Here is a 27,316-nt window from a genome sequence, read left to right on the forward strand (position 1 = left end):
GTGAGCCTCTTGTCTGGTTTTGTATTAACTAAAAAAATGAATCTGTATCAGAAATCCAGCAATAAAATGCAGCATGGTGCCAATTGGATGCCTGGGTGTTGATGTTTATTTACAGTTTGACTTACAGTTAGAGAATTAACACTGTATATAATGTACATAATAATTTAGCTACAAGAGCAAATGTCGGCCTCATTGAGGGTGTAGTTCTTGTTACAGGCCAGAAAACAACATATCCGTGAATACAAATGTCAAGCACTTCTATTTATATCTTTGATAAACAGAAAAAAGACATCAAACATAAAAAAAAAAACACAAACGAACAACAGAAGGCAGCGGGAAGAAAAGAACGTGCTCCCTGATCCAAGGATGCTACTTGTCCAGTCCACTGGTCTCGCTCCTGTCGGCCAGTCTGCTCTGAAGGCACGACATCTGCTCCAGCTGTGCTTCAAACTGCCGTCTCATCTGCCGTGGAAAGGAACAAGGAAATTTGTTTTTTCTTTTTTTCTTTTTGCGAGTAACGTCCATCTTTCCAGCCAGGATGTTTTACACAGTTGTCCTTTGTCCACATAAACTCTGGTAACTGGATCTGCAGGAATGTTGAGTCTGACAGGTCTCTGACACAACCCACATTCCATCATTCTTTGAAACCTATTTCTATAATTTCAAGATATTATCTACATTTTCATTTTTATATACAGTGCAAATGGCCAGAGTATGCCAAGTTAGTTAACATGGGAAAATAATTGCATAATTACAGTGCAGATTATACTCAGATTATGAAATTATGAGGAGAAAATAAGAACAAACTGAGCTGTTGCAAGTGTTGAACATGACAGTCAGAATTAACACAATATTAGACATTGTTGTCTCACCTCAATAATCTTTTCTCCGAGGGGCTTCATATCAAATGTGAGTGTGGATGCTTTCACCATTGAGCAGCTGCTGAGGATGTAACTGTGTAGAAAAATAAGAAAAAAGAAGGACCAATTAATACATCCTGCAATGAGAGAGAAAATCAGTCGCTTTTTAAAAAATGAAATGTTTCATCTCTAACCTGAGCTTTGGAGAAAAAAAAATCAATTCATGTAATGGATAAACACTCAGAAGGCGCTTGTTTGTTTGGGCCTCTCAGGACGGCACTAGACCTGTACACAGAAAGTCAATATGCTTGTGTGCTCAGCAGAAGCGGCAGGGCTTACCAACTGATGTTTGCTTTGTAGAGCAGAAAGAGGGAGCGAATCGTGGCCAAACGTGACGAAGCCGAGTGAACGACTCTGCCCACGGTGCAGCGGCAGCCACGGCATCTCAGAGAACTGTAGATGCTGAAAATAAACAGACAAACAAAAAAAAAACAGTCACGAGCGTAGAGCAAACAGTCTGTGACCAGTGGGTGATTTCTGATTTCCACTCACTGACCCATACAACCACAGTCCGTGCGCCTGGCTCATAAAAATGATTTGTGACTTGAGAGTTTCAAAAACCAACACACGATTCCTGCATTCACTCACCAATTAGCCATTTCCCCTTTGTGTCCTGCCTCCTTTGCATCACTGATGAGCACATCATCGGTTACTTCTGAAGGGAGACAAAAAGTCACATTAAAATAAGGGTGCATGATAGGCAAAAACATCATATTGTGATACCAGTGGGCAGATATTAGTTTTGCATGTTCATTTGATATGATCCTTTTTTATTTTCTCTTAATAAGATTGAATCTGTTTTTTGTTGTTGGGTCTTGTACGAAAACAAAAAACATGTCTCTTTACGCCTTGAGAATATGAATTTCTAGCCAGAGTCTCTGTCGCAACAAAACACTCATGATGGTGCCAACAAAGCAGGACTGGAGGCATACGGGAGTGAGGACAAGACCCTGTGCAAGCAGGCCAGGAACACACTGTCGAAGGAGATCAGAAGAGGAGCTACTCTGGAAAGCTGAAAAACCAGTTTTCTGCCAACGACCCTGCATCAGTGTGGACGAGGCCTGAGAAGCATCACCAACTACAAAAGAAACATCCCCCACAGCCGATGCAAACTACGACCTGGCTGACGACCTGAACACCTTCTACTGCAGGTTTGAAAGGGACACCTTCACAACCCAATTCAATCTTCAATCAACCCACCTGAGACCCATAACGGAACCACTACTAGACCCCCTGCAGTTTGCCTACCGATCAAACAGGTCTGTAGATGATGTTGTGGCAACATAGGGCTGCATCACATCCTGCAACATCTGGATCGCCCTGTAACCTACGCTAGGATCCTGTTAGTGGATTTCAGTTCGGCGTTTAATACCATCATTCCTGGAATCCTCTCCACCAAACTCCTCCACCTCAACGTGTCCCCTTCCATCTGCCAGTGGATTACCAGCTTCCTGACAGACAGAAGACAAGACAACAGGTGCCCCCCAGGGTTGTGTCCTCTCCCCGCTGCTCTTCTTCCTCTACACCAACGATTGCACCTCAGAGCACCCAGCTGTTAAACTCCTAAAGTTTGCAGGCGACACCACTGTCATTGGTCTTATCCAGGACGGCGACGAGTCTGCTGCATATCGACAGGAAGTGGAGCGGCTAGTACTACTCTGGTGCAGTCAGAACAACCTAGAGCTGAACTTGCTCAAGACTGTGGAGATGACGGTAGACTTCAGGAGACAGACAACCAACACCACTGCTTCCTCTCACTATCAACAACAGCCCAGTATCTGCAACGGGGTCCTTCAAGTTTCTGGGTACCATTATCACCCAGGACTTAAAATGGGAGTCCAACATCGACTCCATCCTCAAGAAGGCTCAACAGAGGATGTACTTACCGCACAACCCAGTCTCTGCACATTATGTAAAGAAACGTTTACATCTTATATATTTATATATTTTATTTGTACATATTTTGATTATTTTGTATATGTCGTCTTGTTCTTGTCTGTCTGTGTCTTCACAAAGTCTGTATGAGAAAAAATGTGCCAAAACAAGTTCCTGTGTGTGTAAACATACTGGCTGATTCTGATGCTGCTGACACATTTTACTTTTATCAAAAAAACATTGCACTTGGTCATATTGTGATTTAAATTACATTGGGATTAACTGTGCAGTCCTAAATTAAATGCATGATTTTTAAATATTTTGACTTTGACACATACTTTCCTGTATTCTATATGAAATTAGTGTGTTATGAAAAAGGCACTTTACTTTTTAACTTTTAAGCAGTAGTAGTAGTAGTCCTGCAAAAACAAACCAAAGAACTTGGTAGGAGAATGAGGTGATGATAATGAACCCATACTCTGCTGTCATGAGGAGCACAAGGTGGTAGCCTAATACTCATAATAACTAACTGCCTGAATTTCATCATTTAGGTCAATGTCAATAATGAACTATTTCAATGTGTTTCGTGAAGTGTTGCGTTGTTTAGCACCTAAGGGACAGCTAACATTAACCAACATGAGTGGAGTTATTTATACCTAAAACACATTGACAACTCTTGCTGTGTTATTTCCTGAGTGATGAAGTGAACTTACTGAGACACACGATAGCGGCCATACATTTCATGTCCCCACAGACGCTGAGTGAGTCCCCCAGCACAGTGTTGCACTGGGCGCAGTGGAGGGTCATCAGCTGCATGTGTGCTGCCTCTGTGGTCACTTTTAAACCGTCAAGACGTGGTACTAACACGCTCTCATCGTACTCCATGCTGCTGAAGTCTTTTACGAAGCCATGGATTGTACGGAGTCTTGTTTGCTGCTGACTGTCCCCGCCTGAAGAGTTTGAACGTCTGGGCCACAGAGTAATGCTGCGTTCGAGACAACTCGGAACTCGGAATTTCCCTGTTGAAAACTCCGATTCCAAGTGTTTCACGCAAGGCATTAAAACATTACAAAGGGCACAAAAACCTTCAAAAAAAAAGAAAAAAAAAGAAGAAGAAGAAGAAAGAAATAACAATATGAATTTACTGTGTTCCATTGGTAATCTGTAATTGTAAGTAAATATTGTATATTTCAGAACGTTTTAATGTATTTTGGCATTCAAAATGACTTTTAATCAATGTTTTACCATTAACGATGTGGTTTTGCGCGGGTGCAGATGGTTGTGTTACGTCAGACAACTGATTCTGGGAGAAGTTGGGGTAGATTTTTTTCTCGGACTTTCCAAGTTCCGAGTTGTCTCGAACGCAGCATGAGAGTGTCTCCGCCTCCTGGTTTATTTACCCATTCATGCTGTAGTTTCCTCAGTGAAATATCGCCACCGTATGGGCTTCTGCGGCAGAAATGCAGTTACATTCCTCGTCATAAAATAGTGGCACTAACAAACAAGTGAAAATCAAATAAGATTTGACGAAAAATAATGACTTTTGAAATGTAATTCAAGCGAAAACAACGACAATAAAGAGGGCTTTGTTCTGATTGGCTGAGGGGAACTTCCGGTCACACCCAGTAGCCAATCAAACGGCTGCAACCGCTGTGTTTTGAATTGGAGGCATTTTTTAACCGTCCGAAGGCTCCGCGGCTCAAACTGTGTGAGCTAAACGAGAGGTGTGTGTGTTACTGCTGGTTTCTTTTGCCTAGACGGAATAAACCAACGCAACGAGATGGATTTGGACTCCATGAAATACGCAGAACTGCGAGGTCTCGCCAAAGAGCTCGGGCTTAAAGGAAATATGAAGGTAATTTAGGTTTTTACATCATAAGAGCGCTTGAATGTTGTGGACTGGATCAGGCGTGTAACGTTAACGTTACTGTGAGCTTTTGTTTGCACGTGTGTGTAATTGGGATTCATTATCGCAATGAAAGTAACATTTTTTCTCGGAAACAGGCCGACAAACTCCTGAAACTGATAAAGCAGCATTACGAACAGGAAAAGAACAAAGAGGAAGAAGAAAAGGTAATGTGCTCCTGCTTAGTGCTATTGTTTTGATGCAAGATCGGTCTCTCTCAACTCAAGCAAGAGCTTCACACAAGTGAACATCTTTTGTTACAGGGAAATGGTGATATGAGTGAAACTGCAGTCCAAGAAGACGAGAATGCAGGACAAAGCAGTGTTCATGAAAATAAAGACACAACCGGCAAGGAAGAAGTTTCCAGCACCGACGTGTTTGTGAACACACGTCGAGGCAGAAGAAATGGTACCAAGAGAAAGATGGAGGAAGATACTGCAACAGAGACTGACGAGGCGCCTCCAAGTGCTGCAGAGGTAGTAAACACAAGTATTAACTCGATGTAACCAAACAATCTTTATTTGAAGAGATGTGTCCATGCACGTTCACATGTTGGTGCTGTAGGACCCCCTTTGAAAGGGTTACTGTGTTGCAGCATCAATTCAGTCATTGTATTCAGGGGGTTTGGAGACTCAAACGACTGTTGTTACTCACAGGGTGACACTGAAGCGGCTGCATCTCCCAAAGCCAGGGGCTCAAAGAAGAGAAAAGTGTCTTCTGTCAAAGATGCCTGTGAAACTGAAACAGAGCCCCAGGAGGCTGCTGGCAGTGAGCAACAGGAGGCTGACATCAAGGATGAAGCAGCTCTGGATGATGATACAGGTTAGTATCTTTAACTTTTAATTGTTTGTTTATTTCTATTGGCTGAATAGCCTCTTAAGCAAAATGTAATGCTGCCATCTTTCTTCAGGGACAAAATTATGACCAAAACTTTTCTTCTCTCTTCCTCTACATTTTAATATCCATTAGCAAAAGCACCAAAAGTGGCCAAAGCTGGTAAAATCCCTCGTCACAAAGGACTCCAGGAGAAGAAAAAGCAGTTGTTGAGGCCTGTCACCCCCAGTAGGTTTCCTTGTTTCTCCCTCCCTTTCATTCTCTTGAGACCACACAAGAAAGGATGTGCTTTTCCACATGACAACATTTTCATATATTTTTTTGTAGACTTCAAAAAACTCCACGAGGCACATTTTAACAAGATGGAGTCCATTGACACGTATGTCCAGCGGAAGACCAAGCAGGTGGAGACCTTCAGAAACTCGGTTAAAGAACTGAAGGTACTTAGAAGCTTCTACTCGTTATTTACTTGAAATTTGAACTCGAAGCCCAACCTGTTTTGGTCTTATAATCCTTTTATCTTGTTTTTCAGACGCTTTCGGAGAAAACTAAACAGCAGCAAGGTGATGGAAAAATCCAAGTGAGTGCCATCACCCGTTTAAAGATTATCTCAAATATTTAAGCTCTGTGAAATCTGCAATTTGAGTCCAGAGTGACCTGAAGTAATTATGTATCCCTCTATTCTACAGAAGGCAACTCAGAGTCGTACTTCCATGTTCAGCCCGGTAGCTGATGACAAACGCAGACACACCGTGGTCTCTGGGACTAAACCTCCTCAGAATAAACCTGCTGGGAAGAAGGAGGAAGCGCCCTTCAGACCATCCGTCCTCTCCACGCGCAGGGTCAACGTTCGGTGAGTTCCCCCCCTTTTTTTCAAGCTCTTGTTTGGAGAAACAAAGTTCTGGTATGTTATGGCTGACAGTAATTTTTGTTGTTGCATACTGAGTTGGTACCGATGGGCTGAGAAAGCTTTATTTTCTTGAGGTTACTGAGAAATTGCTGCTTGCGTTTAGCATTCATGGTCACTGTGAGGCCTGAACAACCAAATGTGTCTGTGTGCAGATTCTCAGAGGCCACTCATGACAATGAGTATAAGAGGTCCTTACTGAAGACACCGGCTCGCATGTCCCTATGTGTGGCCTCCAGCACCCCGCAAAAACAGACCACAGATGCACCGAAGCCCAACAATGTCAAGACTTTGACTCTGTCTGCCACAAAAACTCCAGGTAGGTGCTTTAAGTTCCTACAGTGGTATAGACATGTATCGCTGCATAGATTAAATTAATTAATGAGATTTTTTTTTGTGAATTCCCAAAGGGCCGTATGTTTTCACGGGAAACACAAGCGTTTCAGTGACCCCTGGAACACAGAAGAAGCCGAACTTTGATCTGAAGGCCAGTCTGTCTCGTCCCCTCGCCTACAAGCCTCATTCAGGTACAGATGGTTTCTCCCTTCAACATACTGTAGTTTCAGGAAAACAGACCCCTTAATTTTTGTTTTTCATTAGGCAAACTGAAGCCTTTTGGAGAGGCCAAAGAAAACCTGACAACAGCAAACAAGTCTCTGATCTCCAACTCGCATCAGACAAATTACAAACAGCACCAAGTACAAACAAGGTATGTGTGGGGTGACAGACATCCATTGTCTTTTTTTATACATTTATCTCCCATAACGGTGAAACTATTACAACAGTCTCACACACCTTCATCTTATTTTTAGGGAGAACAGGAGAACAAAACATGTGGAAGGCCGGAAGCAGAAGAAAGAAAACTTGCTGGGGGCAAGAAGAGGCCTCGTCATGATGTAAAAAAAAACAAAAACATATTGCGCTTGTTTGTACAGCCTGTTCCTTTGTAAATATTTTCTTGTCCACAGCTGACAGTACTTTCTGCTGTGTCTTTTAGCCTACTGCTAGGAAAATAACAAACTAAACCTGCTTTCTTACTGTTTTATTCAATCTACTGTCCAGTGCTTTTAGATTTGACTTGTGCATTAGTTAAAACATTTTTTAGCGAATAGTGTATTTTAATGTGTAAAAAAGTGATGTCCTGTTTTGCTGCATTTGGGAAGTATACTGTTCTTAAAGATTTGACATGTTTTACTTTTGGGAAATACATTGATGAGAGATTGACATACGTAGATGTTCTTGTATGCATCCTTCAAATAAACAAGCTTTTGCAGTTTTACACAGTGGATTGATTGGTTGGAGTGGTTGATTTTCTTACAAAATCTATGGTGCAATTTTATGGAATTTGCTTAGAAATTTTTTTATTGTTCATGGGACATGTGTCACAAAGGACAGAAGATTATTGCCTCACTATACAACATAAATTTGACTCCGTTACAGTTGACCTTGTGTAACTAAAGACACACAGGTGAGACATGTATGATAGTGAAGTGGCCCAGTACTTGTACTACAATACAGACATACAGTATCTTATTACCAAGAGTGGTGTATCAGGTTATTTGATTATTGACTGCTGGATGGTGGTAAATTAGTTTGATATTATTAGAAGAGTGCAGCTGTTTTTCAACATCAGTTCATTTGCATTGTTGTCAGCTGGGTTCAGACTTCAGGATTCCTCTTGTACACTTCATAGGCAAAGTCCTCAGTATGTGCATAATCTTTGCAGACGCCGATGTAATCAATCTCCAGTTGGAATGGACCGTCTGCTTTATCTCCCAGGGTAAATCCAATGCTGTTAATCTGCAAATGTAAGCAGAAGCAGCAAATAAACAGGCAAATTTAACTGTAACCAATAGCAGTTTAAATATCTTAAGTCTTATTACTCTACCTTGTCCAGCCAGAGAGGATGCTGATCATCTTGTACTCTCCCACGATGTGTGAGGAAGAACTTGGAGAAAGGTATCTGTGAATGGATAACACAAATGCATTATAAACACTAAATACCGAGACCTTTCCACCTATTTGATAGACCTATAACTTTTTTTACAGCATTCAAAGTATTTCATGCTCTGGATGTTTTATACCTTGACATCTTGCCAGTAAGGTCCTCCTCTGGTATACAGAAAGTAGTTGTACATGTCGTCTTTCTGATGGGAGAAGTACGTTTCTGCTGCGATGTTGATCATCCATGGACGGCCATCACCACGTACACGCAAATGTAGGGTGTTGAAACTGGACCAATCATAGTGCACCTTCCTATCAAATGAACCCTGGGAGGGACAGCATACAGTACAATCAGACCTTTCATGTCAACAGGTTTTCTTTCCAACACACAATCCCACACAATACACCACAGAGGCAGAAGCCACTCTAAAAAGTACAATGCACAAAATATTTCATTTTCTGTGATTTTTATTTTGTAAAATCAGTTTTTGAAGATTTCTGTCCAAAATTTTAGGGAGTTGTGAAATCATAGCTGTGACCCTGGATGAAATTAAATGAATGTATCACTCCACAGAATTGAGGAATAAAAAAAATACTAACCAGTGGTGGTTTTGAACGCATGGTGCAGTAGCCACTGTAGCGTGTCTCTCCATCTCTTGGAGGAGTCGAGCTCAGAGTCCCATAAAGAAAACAGGTATTGTTTTTACCAAGCTTCAAATAAACTTCACTTTGTCCTCCTATCTCATGATCTGAGGACACCGTCCACTGCTCCAGGCTCTCTGGACCTCTGAACTCCCATATCACTCTGTTCTGCTCCAGCATGTGCTCAACCATTGGTTTGCCCTCTGGACCGACCCAGCGGTCAGAGAACTCAGTTTTCAGCAGAGTGAAATGCTTCTTTATTCCCTCCAGACCCTTCCAAAAGTCAAACTTGATCTTCTCCCATGGTAACTTGTCTTCTTTGGGTTGGCCGGGCCGCCGGTATTCACCCTGGATCACAGCTCTCCTGGGCACAGTGAGCTGTGTGATGGAGGGGAGGAGCAGCTGCTGCTGCTGGTGGATGGAGCTCAGCAGCCTCAGGGAGGGGAGACGCGTGATCTTTGGTAGAGACATTTCAGTGCTGTCCTGGATGAGTCACTGCTGGGATACATCACAACAGGAGAGAGGTGTCATCGCACTTGAGTGGTAAAGTGATGATTAATGATCAATATTACCTTTAGTAGATTTAAAGAGATTAAAATTGAGGAAAGTTGCATTAATTGACTATACATGCAATCAATATTATCATTGTTTTGAACCCAATCACTTATGGTGGGACTTAGAATAAAAGATCAGTTGCATTATTGTTTACTTTTTCTGCATACTAGTTTTCCCCTGCTGAAAAACTGATGATACTGAAAATCTATTCCATCTTTGGCTTTGAATCCACAATTAGAAAAATGCACAGTTGCTTTATAATGGGATTTTTCTGTGTTGACATCTATTGAATAAATGAATTGTACAATATCGGGATAATAATAATGAAAGAGTCATTAGAGCAGCCTTTTGAAGCTGTATCTACGTTTCTAGCAGCCCTGAATACATAACCAATGTACAACATGACACTGAGTAGGATCTGCATTGCACTGTATTATCCATGACACGTTGAGTAGATCATCAGCTCCCACTTACTCTGCCCATGCGGTCCTGGGTTGCAGTTCTTTATCCGTGTTTGAGGTCGACTACACCATGAGGATATCTCTTAATAAAACTGTTTTTAATAAAGCAAAACAATTAATGAGCTGCTCTCGTGCACTCGCCTACAAATCCAAGGTTGTCCGGGTCCACACAGGAAACCCGGCTGAAACATACGGGCTGCATTCAGGCACACATGCTCACAAGGAGGGTTGTAAAACGCAGCTGCACATGAATACTCCTGTGACGGACGAAACTATATCACATTTATTTTATCACTGTATGTACAAAGTGTTTTGGTTGGATGTACAAAACTATATTAGAAGAAAAATCTCCAAACCAAGCTTCACATATTTTTTGCACGAACTATATCAATGATAGCACCACATTAAAAACAAACTCTATTTTGGTCAATTTTTAGTTGATTCTTTTTTATTTTTCCTACTCTTTGCGTATATCATTTCTGTAACTATATTACCCCTGGCTAAAACAGTGTTGTTCTGTATATAATTATTAATAAAGGAATTAAAAAAACAAACGCAGCTGCACAGCAACAACTTGAATCGACGCGTGGGCCCTTGAACGCAGCTTGAGTGCAGCACTGATTGATGTCCTGACTCGCACGCTCACTGTAGATGTGTAGTTCCCCATCTCAGTCAGCTGTCACCGTCTGTCTCCTTTTTTAATTTTTTAATTGTAACCAACTAATATTGCAATGCGAGAAGCTTATGCACGGATTTTATTTTTATTTCGCTATCAGAGATGTAAAATCAAGTGGTAATTAGCGTATCAATACTGACGCGCATGCGCAGTAGAGCCTTTGTGTGGTTGACTGCAGAGCCTGGCTAGCTAGGTAGCAACGGCTATCCGCAAACATTTAGACGTTAACAGAGGTAGCTAGCAGGTTAGCCGCGCAGCTAATCATGGTGAATGTAAAGAAGCGGAAAGGTCGAGTCGTGATTGACTCCGACTCCGAAGACAGTGCTAGCGACGATAATTTAGATCAGGTACGTGCGCGTTTTCTTTCTTTTCTTTTCTTTTTTTTCTAATACGAGTGATGGCGTCTTGAGTTGCTAGTAGTTTGAGGTGAAGCTAATGTGTGCTAACTGAACTGACTGCGATGTGTTGTTTGGCCTCGCTAGTAGTGTGAGAGCAGAACACAGGCCTGTCTTATTCACAACCTTCCAGAGTAAACACGCCATTGTCAGGGAATAAAGTATTTGTCTCGTGTGTTTCTGGGTTTTTTGTCTGTTTGTTTTTGTTGAACGCCAAGTGAGGTGTCTAGTAGCTGGTAGCACAGAAAACAGTGTCGTAGCATCAGGCAGCTAAGTTATGCTAATGGTAAGGTTACATTCCGAGGGATGCACTCAGCGGTAGTAGTAGTGGTGCTGTATTATGTTGTGTTGTGACGAAAATTCCGCGCCATTGGCCTTTTATTATTATTTTTTCCCGCTGGTTTCGTGGAGTGAGCTGTTTTGACGGGAGGATTTTGTTTGTAACTAAGCTTCTAGACTAAACCAGCCCCCGGACGCGTTTGCACAAACTGAAACCGTAGTGGAGAGTCGCACTTGATTTAGCTTGAACCTTATCTCCTGAATGACGTCAACTAGCCGGGCTGCTATTTCGGTGTTGTTGTCAAACAAGCGCTGGCAAGTTGTCCTGAGGGGAGCTTTACACTATGTAGCATGTCAGCACGGAAGAGCTCGCACAAGATTGTCCATAAACTCATTAAATCAATAAACATAGCAAACTGGCTGCAGCCCAGATGAATAACAATGAATAACAGGAGGAGATGTGAAAAGTCCAGTCAGTTTTGTTTCCCCCTCACATCTTCGCCATGTCCATCACCAAACACCTGGTGCTCAGAGGCAACAAAGACACATGCAGTGAATAAAAAAAATGACCAAATGATGCTGAAACCACGATGCAGATTTTTTTGTGTGTCGTCATTTTTCCAGATTCGTGTTCACCTCCAGAAAGCCAGCAGTGCATATCAGGTGTTTTGCAGTATTAAACAGTTGCTTGAATCCAACTTTGTCTCTCCCAGTGTTTCAACACACCTATTCAATATCAATGTTCAATTCCCCCCAAATTGAAAATCTGTATAAAGCCGAATCAGCATGCCAAATCTCAGTATTTTTGACATTAGATGCATAAACTGTATTTGATGAGGACTGGTCAGATCATAGCTGGTACTTGATTAACTTGATAAACCACGTATCAGTGTAAACATAGTATAGTGCATTGAATCATTGCAGATTGATTATTTTTCTCTCAGAGAGCAGAGAGGGATACAAGTTCACATTCACGCTTTTGTCCACAATCTCTTAAAAATGCATTCAGGTCCCACGGTATGTCCTCAATCCAAGTTCTGCTGAGATGCAGCTGAGACTAGTTGCTGTTCACATATTGTCAGAAAATGTTTTGTTGACCGCTTGCAACAATATTTTACTTCCTTGCTCATGTGTAACTTTACCTGTGGGGGAACTCTGCTGTGAAACAAAAATATACATTTCCCCTGGCCCTTCCCTCTGTTGAGGAACAGTTGAAGTGTCATTTGGAGGTTTGCCACAGGACAATGTTTTAGTATAAGAGCTGTGTGTGGGAGGTTTGATCTGGTATATGCACATTGCAAAGTTGGCAAGTCAGTTCTTTAATATGGCCAGAGACTCATTCTCTCTGTATATGAAATCCAGTTCATCTCACTCCCGAATGTTGTTTGCACTATTGGATCCCAGGGCATCCTGCACAGAGTTTGTGTCATTTCATGTTGCACTTCTCCACATATGAGCAATACTACACTTACAGGACAGTAGTTATGTTTTCACAACTAACAACTGGACGTTCTTCCTGAATGACATAAAGTCTGTGTTCTTGTTTACAGGAGCTGTTGTCGTTGGCGAAGAGGAAGAGGGTGGATTCAGGTGAGCAGGAAGAGCCTGTTAGCAAACCTGCTGCTTCTACAGACTCGGAGACATCTGACAGTGATGATGAGGTATGGCAGACCTGCTATTTACACCAACAGACTTCATTTTTTTCAGTTTGGAATGTAAAAAAAAATAGTTTGAACATGTCAGACTGTTGTTTGTTGTTATTGGGTGCATCTCCTGGCTGGTTTCAAATACTTAACCAAGAGTGAATTTCTCCTTTCCTCTGTCTAGTGGACTGTGGGTGGCACCAAAGGCAAAAAAAAGGTCAAGCCAGGGAAAGGGTCTGAGAAGAAGAATGCTACCAAGAAGAAAGTTAATAAAGCAACAGCGTCCGGCAGCTCTGATGGAGACAGCTCAGCTGAGAGCTCTGCACCTGAGGAGGGTATGTGTCCTTACTGTACTCTACCTGCTGGGGTATCTGCTCTTTTTTCAGGAGCGGGAAAGTTCAATAATTTTATCTTACACAAACCACAGTTGTTTCAGGTGCTTCAGTAAACATGTATGAAAAAGGTTGGGACAGAGCTGCAGACACACTCTGACCTATAGATTACACACACATCACAGGGTGCCTTCATGTCTTCAGGTACTTTATGTGGCTCAGATTAGTTGACTCACTCTCTCATCCTCTTCATCCCAGCTGGCACACTGTCTGAGGTGTTGTTTGTTTGTGTTACATTGTCCTGCATTGTCTCCACATAGTTATCGAAAAACAGGAAAAGTCTTTGGCATAGTGACCCGGAAATCTGGTCAAAGTCCAATACATGTAACAAGATGATCAAGATATGCTTTACAAGAAGGAGAGAAATGATTTGCTCTCACTAAGTTAGACAAAACAAGGTAATCAAAGGGATACATGTACAGTAAATAACCCTGCAAGGCATTTGTTTTCTATATTGGCACTGATGCTGATGCTTTGATTCAGATTCCAAACAATATTTTTGATGCCAATTTAATCAAACCAGTTTAATGCAGATAGAATTACAACACACATCAAACATGCTCTTGTAAGTTTATACCACCACTATAATTAGGTCTTAGTATTGATCAATAAAAATCGTTGTGATCTGCTCTGACAACATATACTGACAGGTTCAGGATGTCCCACCTCTGTAATGCTGTGTGTTGTTGAGTAACTTCACTCAAACTCTGAACTGGCCAGTTGGATTCTTGTTTGTATGAATAATAAATGTATATCAATGAATTTCTCCTCGTCAGGTGAGGTGTCTGACTCAGAGAGCAACAGTTCGTCCTCCAGCTCGGACTCAGACTCCTCCGAGGACGAGGTGTTCAAGGACGGTTATGACGACGACTTGATGGGAGATGCGGAGGACAGAGCTCGTCTGGAGCAGATGACGGAGAAGGAGAGAGAACAGGAGCTGTTCAACAGAATTGAGAAAAGAGAGGTGCTAAAGAGACGGTGAGTGATGATGACGTGACGAGGCAAAATCCTAAAAATTATACTTAATTATACTTAAAGGCCCCATACTTTTCTCTGGGTTTATTTACCTGCTGATATCCCTAACAAGATGTATCATTGGTTTTGAGTACCTGTGATCTGCTTAATATCGTTTATACTGCCCCTTTCTGTTGCCTCTTTCTGGAGCTCTAGCAGGCACAGGTCCTTTGGCCAATCAGAAGAGAGAATGAGAACCTCTCTTCTGATTGGCTGACTGTTTTTAAGTGGCATGTGGTCGGGCCAATCACAGGCAAGTAACTGAAACCTAAGCTGCATTCATACAAATTGAAAAAAAACAACTGGTCACGGTGGGCGGAGTTACCTTGTGTGTGACATCACAGAAAGGAGGAAGTGCTATCTGCTCGTCTTAAAGAGAATGTTCATACAAATGGGCGGTGTGTGTTTCTCCGTTTATGACTAGTTTCATGTATGGGGCAGTATATATGTGGCCCAGAGACCTCCCCATGCACGAAAAAATAACCAAAATCACATTTTTCATGCCATGGGGCCTTTAACATGCACTGCATAGTTGTTGTTTTTTCCTCAAATGCAAAGGAAATGTAAACAGAGAGTTTGAAGAGATACGACAATTAATGTTCCAACTAAATAAAAACAAACAGTCAAAACAACACTAAGCATTTTTCCTCATCGCATTTCAAAACAAAGTCCTCGACACTGTGGTGTGTGAGTTCACTGTTTATTCATTCAAGACAATGTTTGCTTGGACAGGTTTGAAATTAAGAAGAAGCTGAAGACGGCAAAGAAGAAAGAGAAAGAGGAGAAGAAAAAGAAGCAGGAGGAGGAACAGGAGAAAAGGAAACTATCTCAGGTTCAAGACACACAAGTGGTGAGTCCACTCTAATGTATAATATAACAGACAACAGTGAGGAGCGTTTTTACAGGTACAGGTGTGCAGCATCACACTGGTTTGTGTGTAACTGTAATGTGCATCCCTTCTTTTAGGTTATGTCACATAATAAAGAGAGACGATCCAAACGTGACGAAAAACTTGACAAGAAGTCCCAGGCCATGGAAGAACTAAAAGCTGAACGTGAGAAGAAGAAAAACAAAACAGGTGAGGAGTTAATTTGTCTGTATGGCGACTGTTGAGACGATTCATTCAGTTTTAGATGCTGATGTTTCATCTTGTTTGGTTGAGCAGCTGAACTGCTGGCCAAACGGCAGCCGCTGAAGACCAGCGAGGTTTATTCAGACGACGAGGAGGAAGAGGAGGAAGACGATGACAAGTCGTCAGTCAAAAGTGACCGGAGTTCACGTTCATCGTCTTATGATGATGACGAGTAAGTCGTTGTTCTTTTTTTTATTGTAAGAATTCAATCCTGAGACCACCCCGTTCCCTGTTTTAACTCAACCCTTTGCGTCCTCTTTCTGGTTGTAGAAAAGAGGAAACTCCACCGAAGTCGCAGCCCGTTTCACTACCAGATGAGCTCAACAGGATCCGTCTGTCCAGGAACAAGCTGGAGCGCTGGTGCCACATGCCCTTCTTCGCTAAGACTGTGACCGGCTGCTTTGTGAGGATAGGGATCGGGAACAGCAGCAGTAAACCAGTTTACCGGGTGGGTTTGGCCTCTCGGCTTCTTTTACAGAGTGTAATGCTGAACAGCAGTGTGCACTGTCCGGTGAAGATCTTGTTCTCTGTAAGAAAGAAAGAGGCTGGTGTGTGAGTTTTAATCTCAGTCCTCCCTTTGTGGTTAAAAGGTTGCTGAAATTGTGGACGTGGTGGAGACAGCGAAGGTTTACCAACTTGGACAAACGAGAACAAACAAAGGATTACAATTAAGGTAAGTGCACAGTCGCCAATATTTAATACACATTGAAGCAGGTAATCAAGGTGTTCTGTTGCTTATCCCTGCTTCATGAAAATATGCCCTTCCCCCTCAGACATGGCGGTGACACACGGGTATTCAGGCTTGAGTTCGTATCAAATCAGGAGTGTACAGAAAGCGAGTTCATGAAGTGGAAAGAGGCGGTATGTGAACAAGAAAAAATACTTGAATAGGAAGGAACGGGTACTATTCAGGCTGTGAGGTTAACGTTTTATGTGTTGATTTTTTTTACCGTTTTGCAGATGATGGTTGCTGGGATGCAAGTCCCCACCCTGGACGAAATCACCAAAAAGGAGCAGTCCATCAAAGAAGCTCTGAACTACAAGTTCAATGACAAAGACATAGAGGATGTAAGTCTGTTTCCTGAAAAGTTTCCTGTGGTTTCCCTCAACTTCTTTATTTTCTCCGTGTATTTATGTGGAGGAAGGAAAACATTAATCGGTCTTCATTTTGTGCAGATTGTTAAAGAGAAGGACAGATTCCGGAAAGCACCACCAAATTACGCCATGAAGAAAACCCAGTTACTCAAAGACAAGGTAAAATGTGATTCTGCATGAGAGTTGTGATATTTCCAGGCTCCTGCAAAGTGATGTGTCAAAGATGTTGGAAGTTGGTCGATTCACTTTAACTATGAGCAAATGTCCAAACCCACACTCACAAACTATTAAGTAAATATCACAGCCAATCTGTATCTCTGTCAGCCTCTCACTGTTGTTCCTCTCATTTGTTTGGACTGAAGGCCATGGCAGAGGAGAGCGGAGATGGTGAGAAAGTGAAGGTGATCCAGGACGAGCTGAACGAGCTGGAGGAAAGAGCAGAAGCACTCGACAGACAGAGAACCAAGAACATCTCTGCCATCAGGTAAAAAGAGCCACACTCATTTCTAGATATCTATAATAAAACCGGGGATAGTTTGTGGCTTCAGTTTTATGCATTATGCTACATACAATGAAGAGAAAATTGATTTCTTTCTTCTCTTTAAATCTTTTCTCATCCAGCTACATTAATCAGAGGAATAGAAGCTGGAACATCGTTGAATCTGAGAAAGCTCTGGTGGTAAGCGTCGGCTTCTTTTTACACTTTTATGGATCTGCTCGATTGACTGTGGTGAATTTTGGTATCATGTCTCGTGGGTGGAAAAAAATAAATTGTAAGAATGTAATTTAAAAGATATTAATTAGATTTTGTCACTTAGATAACGCACACTGTGTGACAAACATCCACGCTGCACCCTGTTTACATCCAGTAGTTTCTGTTTGCAGCAAGTGACACAGAGACAATAACAGCTTACTGAAGGGAAGGTTCTGTCTTTATGAACCAGTTGTGTTTTCTGGTAACATCAGTACTTTTTTTTTCACCAGTTGCAAATAATATATTTATGTGTTGAAAGGCTGGAACACTTCAGATGTGTTGCTAATGTGCCAGTGCTCCCGTATAATGAGATTTCGTCTCGGTGTGATTCACCTCAGGCCACGCTGGCTGAGTGCATGTCAGGCAAAGAGAGTTATGTTCCCGTGATATTGTCCAAGGTCAGAACTAAAATGTCTGATGATGATGAAAAAAACTCTGTTGAATCTACTGGAGAAAAAAAGGCTTTTTACCTGTATTTTTAACTTGAGTTTTGATCATCTGAGTCACACTGCTATTGAAATAACCCACGTTTTATTTCCCTGTTCTTTCTCAGGCTGAAGGACAAAACTCCAAAAACCAACAAATGGATCCTTTCACACGAAGACAGTGCAAACCCACTATGGTGTCAAATGTGAGCTTCCTATGATCGTTTCATGCACCACCTTTGGTACTTAAATACTGTTAAATCCTAAGTTTGTTGGTCTGATCTGTTATTTTGCTCTTCCCGGCCCTGTAGGCCAGAGACCCGTCAGTCCACGCAGCTATTCTCGCTCATCTCAACCAGAAGTACGGCTCTGGGTCCACACCAGATCCTTCCGGCGGAGACAAGAACAAACTGGTAAGAACAACAAGGCCTGTGCTCTCACAGAGGAAATGTTTGGGAGAAAGAAAACTCTCACATGATACTACTTTCACTTGGGTTTGTTTGGGGAAGTAGAATTTATCCCAAATCCTTGTTGTGGTCCTGTTCAAATGAAACGTCATGCAAACAGGAAATTGCTGTGCTGTTTCCCCAGCTGTGATACATTTAGTAGTAGAAAACGTAACAACACTTTATGGGACTGTAAGAATTTGTCTTTTTAACTCTGTCTGTGAGCTTTTTTGTAAGAATGTACCAATTAATGCCAAATTGACATTGTTTTGATGTGACGGACAGACAAGTTCTGGGAAAATACAGAAATTCAGATGTAATCTATTTTATTTTAAAATGAAATTGTAAGGCAGAAAATAAAATTAAAATGTAAGGCAGAAAATAACTCGTCTTGCTGAGGGAAATGATCCAACATAAATGGTCTCACACTGAGTGAACTTGATTGGTAGAGCTTTTCTCTGAGGATTTCAAATATATTTTCTTGTTTGTTACAGGGACAACCAAACATGAAAGACAAAGATGTCCCCAAGCCAAACACTGACCTCTCAGAGGACTTGTTTAAAGTTCATGATTTTGACGTGAAGATTGACCTACAGGTTCCCAACGCAGGTGAGATAGAACTTCCTATTTCTGAAGATTGTAAGACTGAAGGAGGTTCTGCTCTGTTTGTTGCAGCACAAACTATTAGTTGTTTGTCTCAGTCGTACCAATTTATCAAAGATGTGCTGATTTTATGTTTGTATTCTGCAGAGGCGAAGTCTCTGTCGGTGAGCTCCAACGCGCTGCCGGTAAAGGACGGCGCCCCCCGCAGGTCCCTCAACCTGGAGGACTACAAGAAGAGGAGGGGGCTGATCTAATGTGGCCAGTCCGTCGTTCAGAAAACACATTGCATGTGTTATTGGCTGTGCGAGAGAGAGAGAGAGAGAGTGTGTGTGTGTGTGTGTGTGTGTGTGTGTGTGTGTGTGTGTGTGTGCGTGAATGCAAGTGTGTGTGTGTATGCGTGTGTGTAAATGAATGAATGACTCCTGGAGGATGCGTGTTTGAATATCGATACAACAGACTGTCTATCCAAACAGAGGAAATACTGATTTGAGCGTCTGAGCGAAGACAACATTTTTCTCGAAGGATCTCACTAAGAAGAGACTTCTCCAGATATTTGTTGTTTTGTTTTTTCGCATTATCACACACAAACTCGTGTACTGAGTTGTGTTTTTTATGTATTTAACTCCTCTACCCCCTTTTTCGATCTTCTGGAGTCCACTCCACTTTTTTTTTTTTGTTTTTGTTCCCTCTCTGTAAAGGACACGGTGCTTGTGGATAAATACATTGAACAAGGCGGGCACTATTTTAGAAGACTTAGATTGCTGAGGCTGGACTAATGGAGCTGAAGTTGACCAGCAACAAATTACTGTTGTAAATGCCCCCCCTTCCCACCCCCTCCCAAAAAAAAACATGTGATCATTGCCCTTGCAGTTCATCCCAAATTTGATCAGCCTCTTGTATTTTTGCGGATTGTGATGATCATCATCTCTTAACTCGACGGCGAGTGACAACTGCTCTCCATGACCAACGTGAAACTGGACATTTATCACTTTTTAAGTCTTTGAAACGACCCGTTTTAAGAGGAACCCTTTTCTATGGCTGGTCTGGTTATAGAACTGTTGCTTCATTTTTGTTCTCTATTGGTTGGTTGTTAATGGGATAATTCCCTTGCCCTTAACTCCCAGATCAGATTCTACATGTTATCGATTGTGTCCATAGTCAGTTCCTGTATTGATGTGGCATGCCATGTAAATATGCATTTTGGAGTGAGTGCGGAAAAAATAAAGAGGCACTGTTTCATAACTCCCGTGTCATTTTGTCTCTTTTTGAGTCTAAAGAGGATGTTATTAATCTTTTTTTGATATGGTAGTGCAGGATATAATTAAGCTGACTGTAATAACCTCAATTATATTTGACTTGGTGTAATTGAAGTACCTTCCTGTGTATGTCTACTTAAATAAAGGCTCTGTTTTAAACTGTGCTTCATTACACGAAATGAATCCCTTATTGTGATACAAGATGTTGTTTCATAAACAAAATGTGGAGGTATTTAGCGTTGGTCGGTGAAGAAAAAAATTGTTTTATTATTACATTATGTTGAACTGCAGTTTTTCTACTGAAAAATGCAACTTGAACTTTTTTAAAAGAACTCTTTTCTTATTAAGTATAGGTTAAACAACTCTAAAATAAAAGTAGGTGACTGTTGATATCAAGTGTCTAGTAGTTTTTCCTTGACAAGAAAAGGCGTTGGAAATGTCGATTACTAGCACTAAAATATTGATTGAAGCATAAAGGAATATCAAATAGAAAATACAGACAGAAGTGTCTCTGTACAACTGCTCTGAAATAAATGCTCTTTGTTATTATCCACCTCTGTCCACACAGTATTATTACAGTAAATGCAGCTCTTTTTGAATTAGCCTTGATTGAACAAATTGTATTGTACATTGCCTATAGTATACACATAGTACAGTAACACTGAATGATGACAATCTTGCTTTTAAATGGATCAAACAAAGTCCCAAAGAAAATGTCACACTTCCTAAAAGGATAATTTACTGTTGTGTAAACTGAAATATCCTTTTTATATACAGACTATGGAAATATCCAATACTTGAAAAATAAATATAAGTGTTTTACTTCTTCCTACTCCCTTTCGAGCATGTTAAGACTGATGATGAATATGATTTATTCATTTTTTTTCTATTAGCCTACTATTTGTTTGGTTTTTTGTTTGCTTTGTCTTCTGTCAGTTTCTTTTATACTACTTTACATGTTAATAATAATGTTACATGTTAATAATAATAACAATAATAATATACAGTTATTTGATAAAATAGTGTAAAAAAATGTAATACAATAATTTTAGTGTAAAAAATACTGTATGTAATTTAATAAGTATGTTTTTATTAATTTTTGATCAGGCCTTTGTGAGGACGCTCTGTTATGGGGTCCTTCTCATCAGCAGCACCGACCGCTTCCTGGTCCACGTATCGCAAAGATTACCTACATCCTCTCTGACAGATAATGACATTTGACTTTGTTTATCCAACCTGGTTTTCTTTCTCATGTTCACCCAGTGAACCCGAGCGGCAGCCCGGTGACCGGAGACTCGTCTGAGGCCTGGACGTCGTTTCACACTGAAGGTACGTGAGTGAGAGGGTTTCTTCTCCTTCTTCGGCAGCAGCAGCAGCAGCTAGCTCGTTAGCTTTAGCATCGATGGAGTTGATGTTGAAAAAAACAAACACAAAAAAAACAGTGTTTACACTAGTTTAGTTTCGTGGTGACTGGACTTGTAACTAGCTCCCGTTATAACAGCTTTATCTCCATGTTTCTGAGTGGGAGACAACACGGTGCTGGCACGTAAACGTAACTAGCTGCTGTGATTGTGTTGGGTGATTGTGTTAGCATTGTAGCTGTGCAGAAATTGTGCATGTACAGATTTAACTGTTCAATCAGGCTGTTCACAGTGATTTTTCTTTTTTTTTTATTATGCAATAAACAGTGACAAACATAAAGACATGACACAGCACTAGACAGGAAGGACCTAATACTGCAACAAAGCAGCCAAAAAAAGAAATAACAGAACAAGAGAGGAAGAAAAAATAAACATTAGCAGCCAATCAAAAAGAGTTAAATAATTAAAACAGAACAAACCTTTTTTCCTTTCCTTCATTTCCCTTCGCTTTTCTTTCAATCTCAATGTTTATAAGTGGGAGACAACACGATACTGGTAAATAAACTTTACTATCCTGCTGTGTTAGCATTGTAGCTGTGCAGAAATTGTGCATGTACAGTTTTCAGTCTTGGCTGCAGACTCTATTAGCTTTGCAGTAGACAAGAGCAGATAACACAAAATGACACGTACCCTATAATAAACACATACAATAGCAGATACCCCAGTATCAAGAACACAGGAATTGTGATCAGCTACGCACAACTACAGATCAATACAATAAAATCAACACCTAAATACATATAAAGTGCAAGAACACTGCATGCTTATTGCATGAGTCTCAGACCTAACTGCCTGTCTTGTACTAAACTGATTACAACCTTTATTTATTCAGGTTAGTTTCACTACGAGCCAAGCTTTTCTTTGCCAGCAACGCCCTGATTACACTCTGAAAGTTGCACATGCTCATTTGTGGAAGCTTCCCAACACAACTACAGTCCAATCTGGTAGCCATTGACTAGTTGAGGATTAAGTGCCTTGCTCAGTGGAGTTTAAATGGGGGCAATGAATGAGGGAGGGACAAGCTTTTCCCCTTCACTCTCCCTGCCCAGATTTGTAATATCAGTGCAGGCATTAGATACCTAACCTGAGGGTAGTTTTAGTAATGTGCTGTTTATATTTGATATGTTGAGATTTAAACTCTCTTTGGGTGAGAATCTGCAAAATGAACCTTATAATCCTCTGATTATACTGTTGTTTCTGACGTTAGGATTCAAAATGTCCTGGTTTGCTGACTTGGCCGGGAAAGCTGAGGACTTCTTGAATAAAGTGGACCAGGGAGCTGCCACGGCCCTGAGCCAGGAAACAACATCCTCCTTCTCTTCACCCTATGAAGGAGAAGCCACCGTCAAACCCGAGTACAACACTGAAGTGTACAAGGCCGACACAGCTGTGAACTATGCGTCCTCTCAGGGTGCGATGAACTACATCTCCGCAGCAGCCGGTAACATCAAGAAATCCAATGCAACGCTCCTGGCCGGCACAGCCAACGTGTCCGGCGCCCCCTCTGCTGGTTCTGGCAGCAGCGTTAACAACTCTGCCAAGATGTCGTCAGGCTTTGTGAGGCCCAGAAAGAGCGAGCAGGATGTGGACGATGATATGCTCTTTGACTTTCTGAACAGCTCTGATCCTCCAGCCAGCAACAGAAGGGATTCAAGAAGGGAAGTTGTTAAAGTGGCTGTTACCGAGGCTCAAAACCCATCACCCCCCTCTTCCACCACTCCCCACGCCATTCCCTCAGCCCCGTCCACTCCCCCCTCCACGCGTGGCGTATCCAGGGCCTCAAGCATGAGCTCGCTGTCTGCTCACAGCATCAAAACATCAGAGGAGAGCTCTGCTAAAGAGCAAAGCCAAGGTATGATGAAGAGGACCCTACATGCTGTTATCAATTTCTCACAGTGAAGGAAAAAATACTTTACTGGTATAAAGTAATTTTTATATAGGTAGTGATACTAGTCTAGGATATAGCATCAATCTCGTAATAGCAACATTTTTCCATCAAAAATTCAACGTTAATTCAAGAAGACTGGTTTCGATTATGTATTTAAGCAACAAATGTAGGAAACCATTGAGCTTTCTGTGTGTTAGCTGTTTGTTACTTGATGACATCTCCAATTTGGATGTTTTCTCTGACCAGTGGTCCAAAACTGGAACACTTCAACTGATCTTTATGTGACCAACAAAATCAGCGAAACTCATTTGAGGGACCAGCTGCTCAGATTTAATATCTGCGTTCTCTCCTTATTCCTACTCGACCACCACAGAGACACCGGAGAGCTCAGACTCAGGCTTGCCCGTCCCTCAGGAGTCCAGCAGGCCGGAACCTGCTCCCCCCACAGAGGAGCCACAGAGCCAGATCCTGTCAAGTCTGCGTCTGGAGAACCAGCTGCTGCGCAGTGAAGTATCCTCCCTCAACCAGGAGATGGCTTCAGTCATCCAGAGAGCGAAAGATTTGCAAGACGGTAAAACAAAAGATACGTCAGGAGCAAAGATGGTCTACATTTCAGCGCACCTGTCCCGGTATTAAGTTGTTCTCTCTGTTGCAGAATTGAACCACGCCAGACTACGCGCAGACAAATGGAACTCCGATCAGTCTCAGACCGACCGTACGTTACGGCAACTTCGGTCTCAGGTTGACGACCTGACGGAGGCCCTCTCAGCCAAAGACGGTCAGCTCGCGGTGCTGAAAATAAGACTCGATGAGGCCGATCAGCTGCTGAAGTCCCGCAGTGTCGCGCTAGAGGAGGCGCAGAAGGAAAGGTCAAGGTACATGTTTGTGCTCGCATTTTGAAGTCGAGATCAGATTCAGGTTCAGGTTTTGAAGAAATTAGATATCACCTACTTTTTTTGCCTTTTAGAATCGTGCAAGATCACACAGAAGGGAGCAGCATGCAGAGCCAAGCGTTGGAGACGATACAGGAGAGGCTGCGAGAGGCTGATCTGTCTGTCAGGAGGGAGCAGGACAGCTACCGACAGATGCAGGTAGAGTCATTTGCTCCACTATGTGCATGATTGATAATAAAGAAAATTCCTGTAAGCTGTGCCTTCTAGTCATTAGCTGTTCACATGTAAATGATCAATCTCCTTTACTTAGAGTGAGTATGCTGGTCGACTGTCCAAACTGGAGGCTGAGAGGCAGACACTTGCAGAGACGGTGACTGCAGCAGAGCGACGAGCTGCAGAAGAGAAGCTCAGGGTCGACGATTTCCAGCAGCAGCTGAGAAGTGCCAAAGCTGCAGCTGAGTCTGCCAAGCAGGAGTTACAAGACTACAAGCACAAAGCTTCGCGCATCCTACAAGTAAGACTTCCTCAGGACAACAGAGAGTTGTCTTAGATAGATATACCTAATAGCTTCACACAAGTGGCCCAGTGGCGAGCTTTACTTACAAATGTGCACTTTTTACTTTTTTGTTGCTGTTTGATAAGTCTGAACTTTTCAATAGTGTTATAAATATTTCTTTTGTAGTCCAAAGAGAAACTGATCAGCAGTCTGAAGGAAGGATCTGGTCTGGACTCCCTGGACGGCAGCAGCACCCTGGCTCTGGAGCTGGAGGAAGTGCGTCACGAGAAGGAGTTACATAGGGAGGAGATCCAAAAACTGCAGGGACAAGTGCACACACTTCGAACGGAAATACAGGTGAGATCCTGTAAATGGCAAGGAGCCTAAAAATAAGGTTGCACCTCCGTGGAGAATCTTAGGTGATGAGATTTATCCCAGGTGTAAAACATAAGTCTGTTGTTTCTGGTGTGATAATAGTGAGTCATGTGTTTCTCTCTCAGGATTTGGAGAATCAGGCCCTGACGGAGGCAGACGCGTGGCGGGAGCAGCAGGCTCAGTTACAGGAGCAACAGGCTTTACAGAACAGGGTTAAACAGGAAGTGGAGGCTGAGGCTGAGCGCTACAAACAGGTAAGGGGAAGTGAAGATAGCGGTTGAAGTCTTAAGGTGTTTTTTAAATCATTCGTACATGATTCTAGGTCTAATGAAACTCCTCTAATTAAAGTGGGACGTGTTTACCTTTTTCTGTAATCACAGGAGGTGCAGTATCTGGAGGAAGAGCACCACAGAGCCCAAACCACTCTGCAAAGCCGAATCAAAGACAGGGAAGATGAAATCCAAAAACTCAGGAACCAGGTCGGTCACTCTGCTAAAAAAAAAATATTGTGCAAGACACAGGCTTCCTCAAAAAAGGAAATTCCTCCTTTTATTGTCATCCCATGGTGGCAGTGTTGTTTTTACTACCTGTCAGTTTTGATGATCCCCATATCCTGGTTTGCGTTTACTCTTCCAGCTGACCAACAAGACTCTCAGCAGCAGCAGCCAAACAGAGCTGGAGAACCGTCTCCACCAGCTGACGGAGACGCTAATCCAGAAGCAGACGATGCTGGAGGCTCTGGGCACGGAGAAGAGCTCCCTGGTCTTCCAGCTGGAGCGCCTGGAGCAGCAGCTGAAGAGCGCCCAGGGAGGACAGAGCGGAGGGCCAGCCATCAACATGAGCGGCCTAGAGGGAGCAGGTAGGCAAGGCTGAGGTCAGGATCAAAATGATTGGTTGATAAGATTTCATTCGGACTCCACGGATTTCTTCATTCATGATGCCTTGTCTGTTGTGTTGTGATTTCAGGAGCACGGCAAAGAAACACCCCGGTCCTCTTCAGTGATCAGGAAAGTCCAGGAGTGTACGGCCAAGTACGTAAGGCAGCCAGCACTATAGATCGTTTCAGGTAAGATTTCACTTTTTTATCATCTTGTCTACCGTAATGGTAAAAGTTGTGAAATAGGCCCAGTGATAATTAGAAAATCTTGTCATTTCAGCATCAGGCTGGGAATCTTCTTGAGACGTTACCCCATGGCCAGAGTTTTCGTCATCCTGTACATGGTGAGGATTTATTTAAGATGCATCAGGACAATGTGCTTTTCTTATCCGGATGAACACTGCTTAATAAAATAAATTAACAACACTGTCAATTTTGTTTTTACAGGCGGTACTGCACCTGTGGGTCATGATCGTTCTTCTGACTTACACACCAGAAATGCACCATGATCATCCTGGTGGAAGATAGAAGACTCAAACTAAACTGTTGGGAGTTTTTAAAGTGTTTGTTCTGTTGCCTTCGATGTAAGGATGGTACAAGCTGCTGGAATATGGGCTCTGGGACCTGACTCTCCCTGTTTTGCACAGATATGCTATGAATTAAAGATTCATTTTTTCCCCCCCTTTCCACCTGGATACTGAAAGCTGACAACTGAATTGAGTTTTAAAATAATTACAGAGTGATATATTATATTGTTGGTCTACTGAGAGGACATTAAATCAATTATGATCTCACGTCTGTTCATCTGCTTTCAGACATCTGTTCTCTGGAGAGATTGTATTTAACACTATGTAAAAAATAATCTTTTAATAAACAAGTTAGAAGAAACAACAGTTTGGCGCTTTTTTGAGACACTCTAAATATAACATTTCAGTTGAATATTGGTTTATTTATAACATGTTTGTATACACACACGCACAGACTAATATACTAATGTGTATGTGTAATGTACTTTTTATGTATAGGTTATGCTATATTTGGGTCTGGCCCACTTGAGATCAAATTGTGCTGTTTGTGGCCCCTGAACTAAAATGAGTTTGACACCCCTGTATAAATGGAGAGTATATACTATATATATAGTTAAAGCAGAAGTAAGCGGAATATTTGTGTTAATATAAGTCTTAAAGCAGAAGTAAGTGATATATTTGTGTT

The 27,316-nt window shown here is 41.9% G+C and overlaps 5 protein-coding genes across 7 annotated transcripts; 3 read left to right on the forward strand and 2 right to left on the reverse strand.

The window, feature by feature from the left end:
- Positions 1-369: 369 nt before the first annotated feature.
- oip5 (opa interacting protein 5) lies at positions 370-3,721 on the reverse strand (the record flags this gene model as incomplete). Its single annotated transcript, XM_083998557.1, has 5 exons — positions 3,509-3,721; positions 1,509-1,575; positions 1,200-1,322; positions 873-954; positions 370-462 (listed from the first exon to the last, which is right to left on the reverse strand). The coding sequence occupies exons 1-5, from the start codon at positions 3,678-3,680 to the stop codon at positions 370-372; spliced, it is 537 nt and encodes a 178-aa protein (XP_083854683.1). The 5' UTR covers positions 3,681-3,721.
- Positions 3,722-4,495: 774 nt separating this feature from the next.
- nusap1 (nucleolar and spindle associated protein 1) lies at positions 4,496-7,468 on the forward strand. The gene is made up of 12 exons (XM_083997738.1): positions 4,496-4,650; positions 4,800-4,868; positions 4,965-5,177; positions 5,358-5,523; positions 5,671-5,763; positions 5,863-5,975; positions 6,068-6,115; positions 6,225-6,388; positions 6,598-6,761; positions 6,853-6,969; positions 7,043-7,151; positions 7,255-7,468. Exons 1-12 carry the CDS (start codon positions 4,576-4,578, stop codon positions 7,340-7,342), a joined length of 1,419 nt encoding a protein of 472 aa, XP_083853864.1. The 5' UTR covers positions 4,496-4,575; the 3' UTR covers positions 7,343-7,468.
- A 399-nt stretch (positions 7,469-7,867) lies between these two features.
- Positions 7,868-10,213, reverse strand: ndufaf1 (NADH:ubiquinone oxidoreductase complex assembly factor 1). 2 transcript variants are annotated; one of them, XM_083997773.1, is made up of 5 exons: positions 10,058-10,213; positions 8,987-9,526; positions 8,527-8,712; positions 8,331-8,405; positions 7,868-8,242 (listed from the first exon to the last, which is right to left on the reverse strand). In XM_083997773.1, the coding sequence occupies exons 2-5, from the start codon at positions 9,497-9,499 to the stop codon at positions 8,102-8,104; spliced, it is 915 nt and encodes a 304-aa protein (XP_083853899.1). In that variant the 5' UTR covers positions 9,500-9,526; positions 10,058-10,213; the 3' UTR covers positions 7,868-8,101. The 2 variants fall into 2 exon arrangements, with proteins under 2 accessions (XP_083853899.1, XP_083853900.1); XM_083997774.1 differs by having other exon boundaries at positions 8,987-9,523; positions 10,058-10,207.
- Positions 10,214-10,864: 651 nt separating this feature from the next.
- rtf1 (RTF1 homolog, Paf1/RNA polymerase II complex component) lies at positions 10,865-20,268 on the forward strand. Its single transcript, XM_083998634.1, has 18 exons — positions 10,865-11,067; positions 12,945-13,055; positions 13,222-13,372; positions 14,206-14,407; positions 15,176-15,293; positions 15,410-15,521; positions 15,609-15,747; positions 15,846-16,023; positions 16,166-16,248; positions 16,349-16,436; positions 16,536-16,643; positions 16,752-16,829; positions 17,033-17,154; positions 17,292-17,349; positions 17,978-18,055; positions 18,161-18,262; positions 18,790-18,904; positions 19,046-20,268. Exons 1-18 carry the CDS (start codon positions 10,984-10,986, stop codon positions 19,150-19,152), a joined length of 2,034 nt encoding a protein of 677 aa, XP_083854760.1. The 5' UTR covers positions 10,865-10,983; the 3' UTR covers positions 19,153-20,268.
- Positions 20,269-21,314: 1,046 nt separating this feature from the next.
- On the forward strand, positions 21,315-26,975 carry golga5 (golgin A5). Of its 2 annotated transcripts, none has more exons than XM_083997729.1 (13): positions 21,315-21,483; positions 22,783-23,427; positions 23,837-24,034; positions 24,119-24,338; positions 24,431-24,554; positions 24,667-24,870; positions 25,039-25,182; positions 25,410-25,481; positions 25,608-25,706; positions 25,864-26,086; positions 26,194-26,293; positions 26,385-26,448; positions 26,552-26,975. In XM_083997729.1, the coding sequence occupies exons 2-13, from the start codon at positions 22,791-22,793 to the stop codon at positions 26,630-26,632; spliced, it is 2,166 nt and encodes a 721-aa protein (XP_083853855.1). In that variant the 5' UTR covers positions 21,315-21,483; positions 22,783-22,790; the 3' UTR covers positions 26,633-26,975. The 2 variants fall into 2 exon arrangements, with proteins under 2 accessions (XP_083853855.1, XP_083853854.1); XM_083997728.1 differs by having other exon boundaries at positions 25,039-25,209; positions 25,353-25,481; positions 26,552-26,972.
- Positions 26,976-27,316: the final 341 nt, after the last annotated feature.

The sequence above is a fragment of the Trachurus trachurus genome (assembly GCF_905171665.1).
Source record: "Trachurus trachurus genome assembly, chromosome: 22".
NCBI lineage: Eukaryota > Metazoa > Chordata > Actinopteri > Carangiformes > Carangidae > Trachurus > Trachurus trachurus.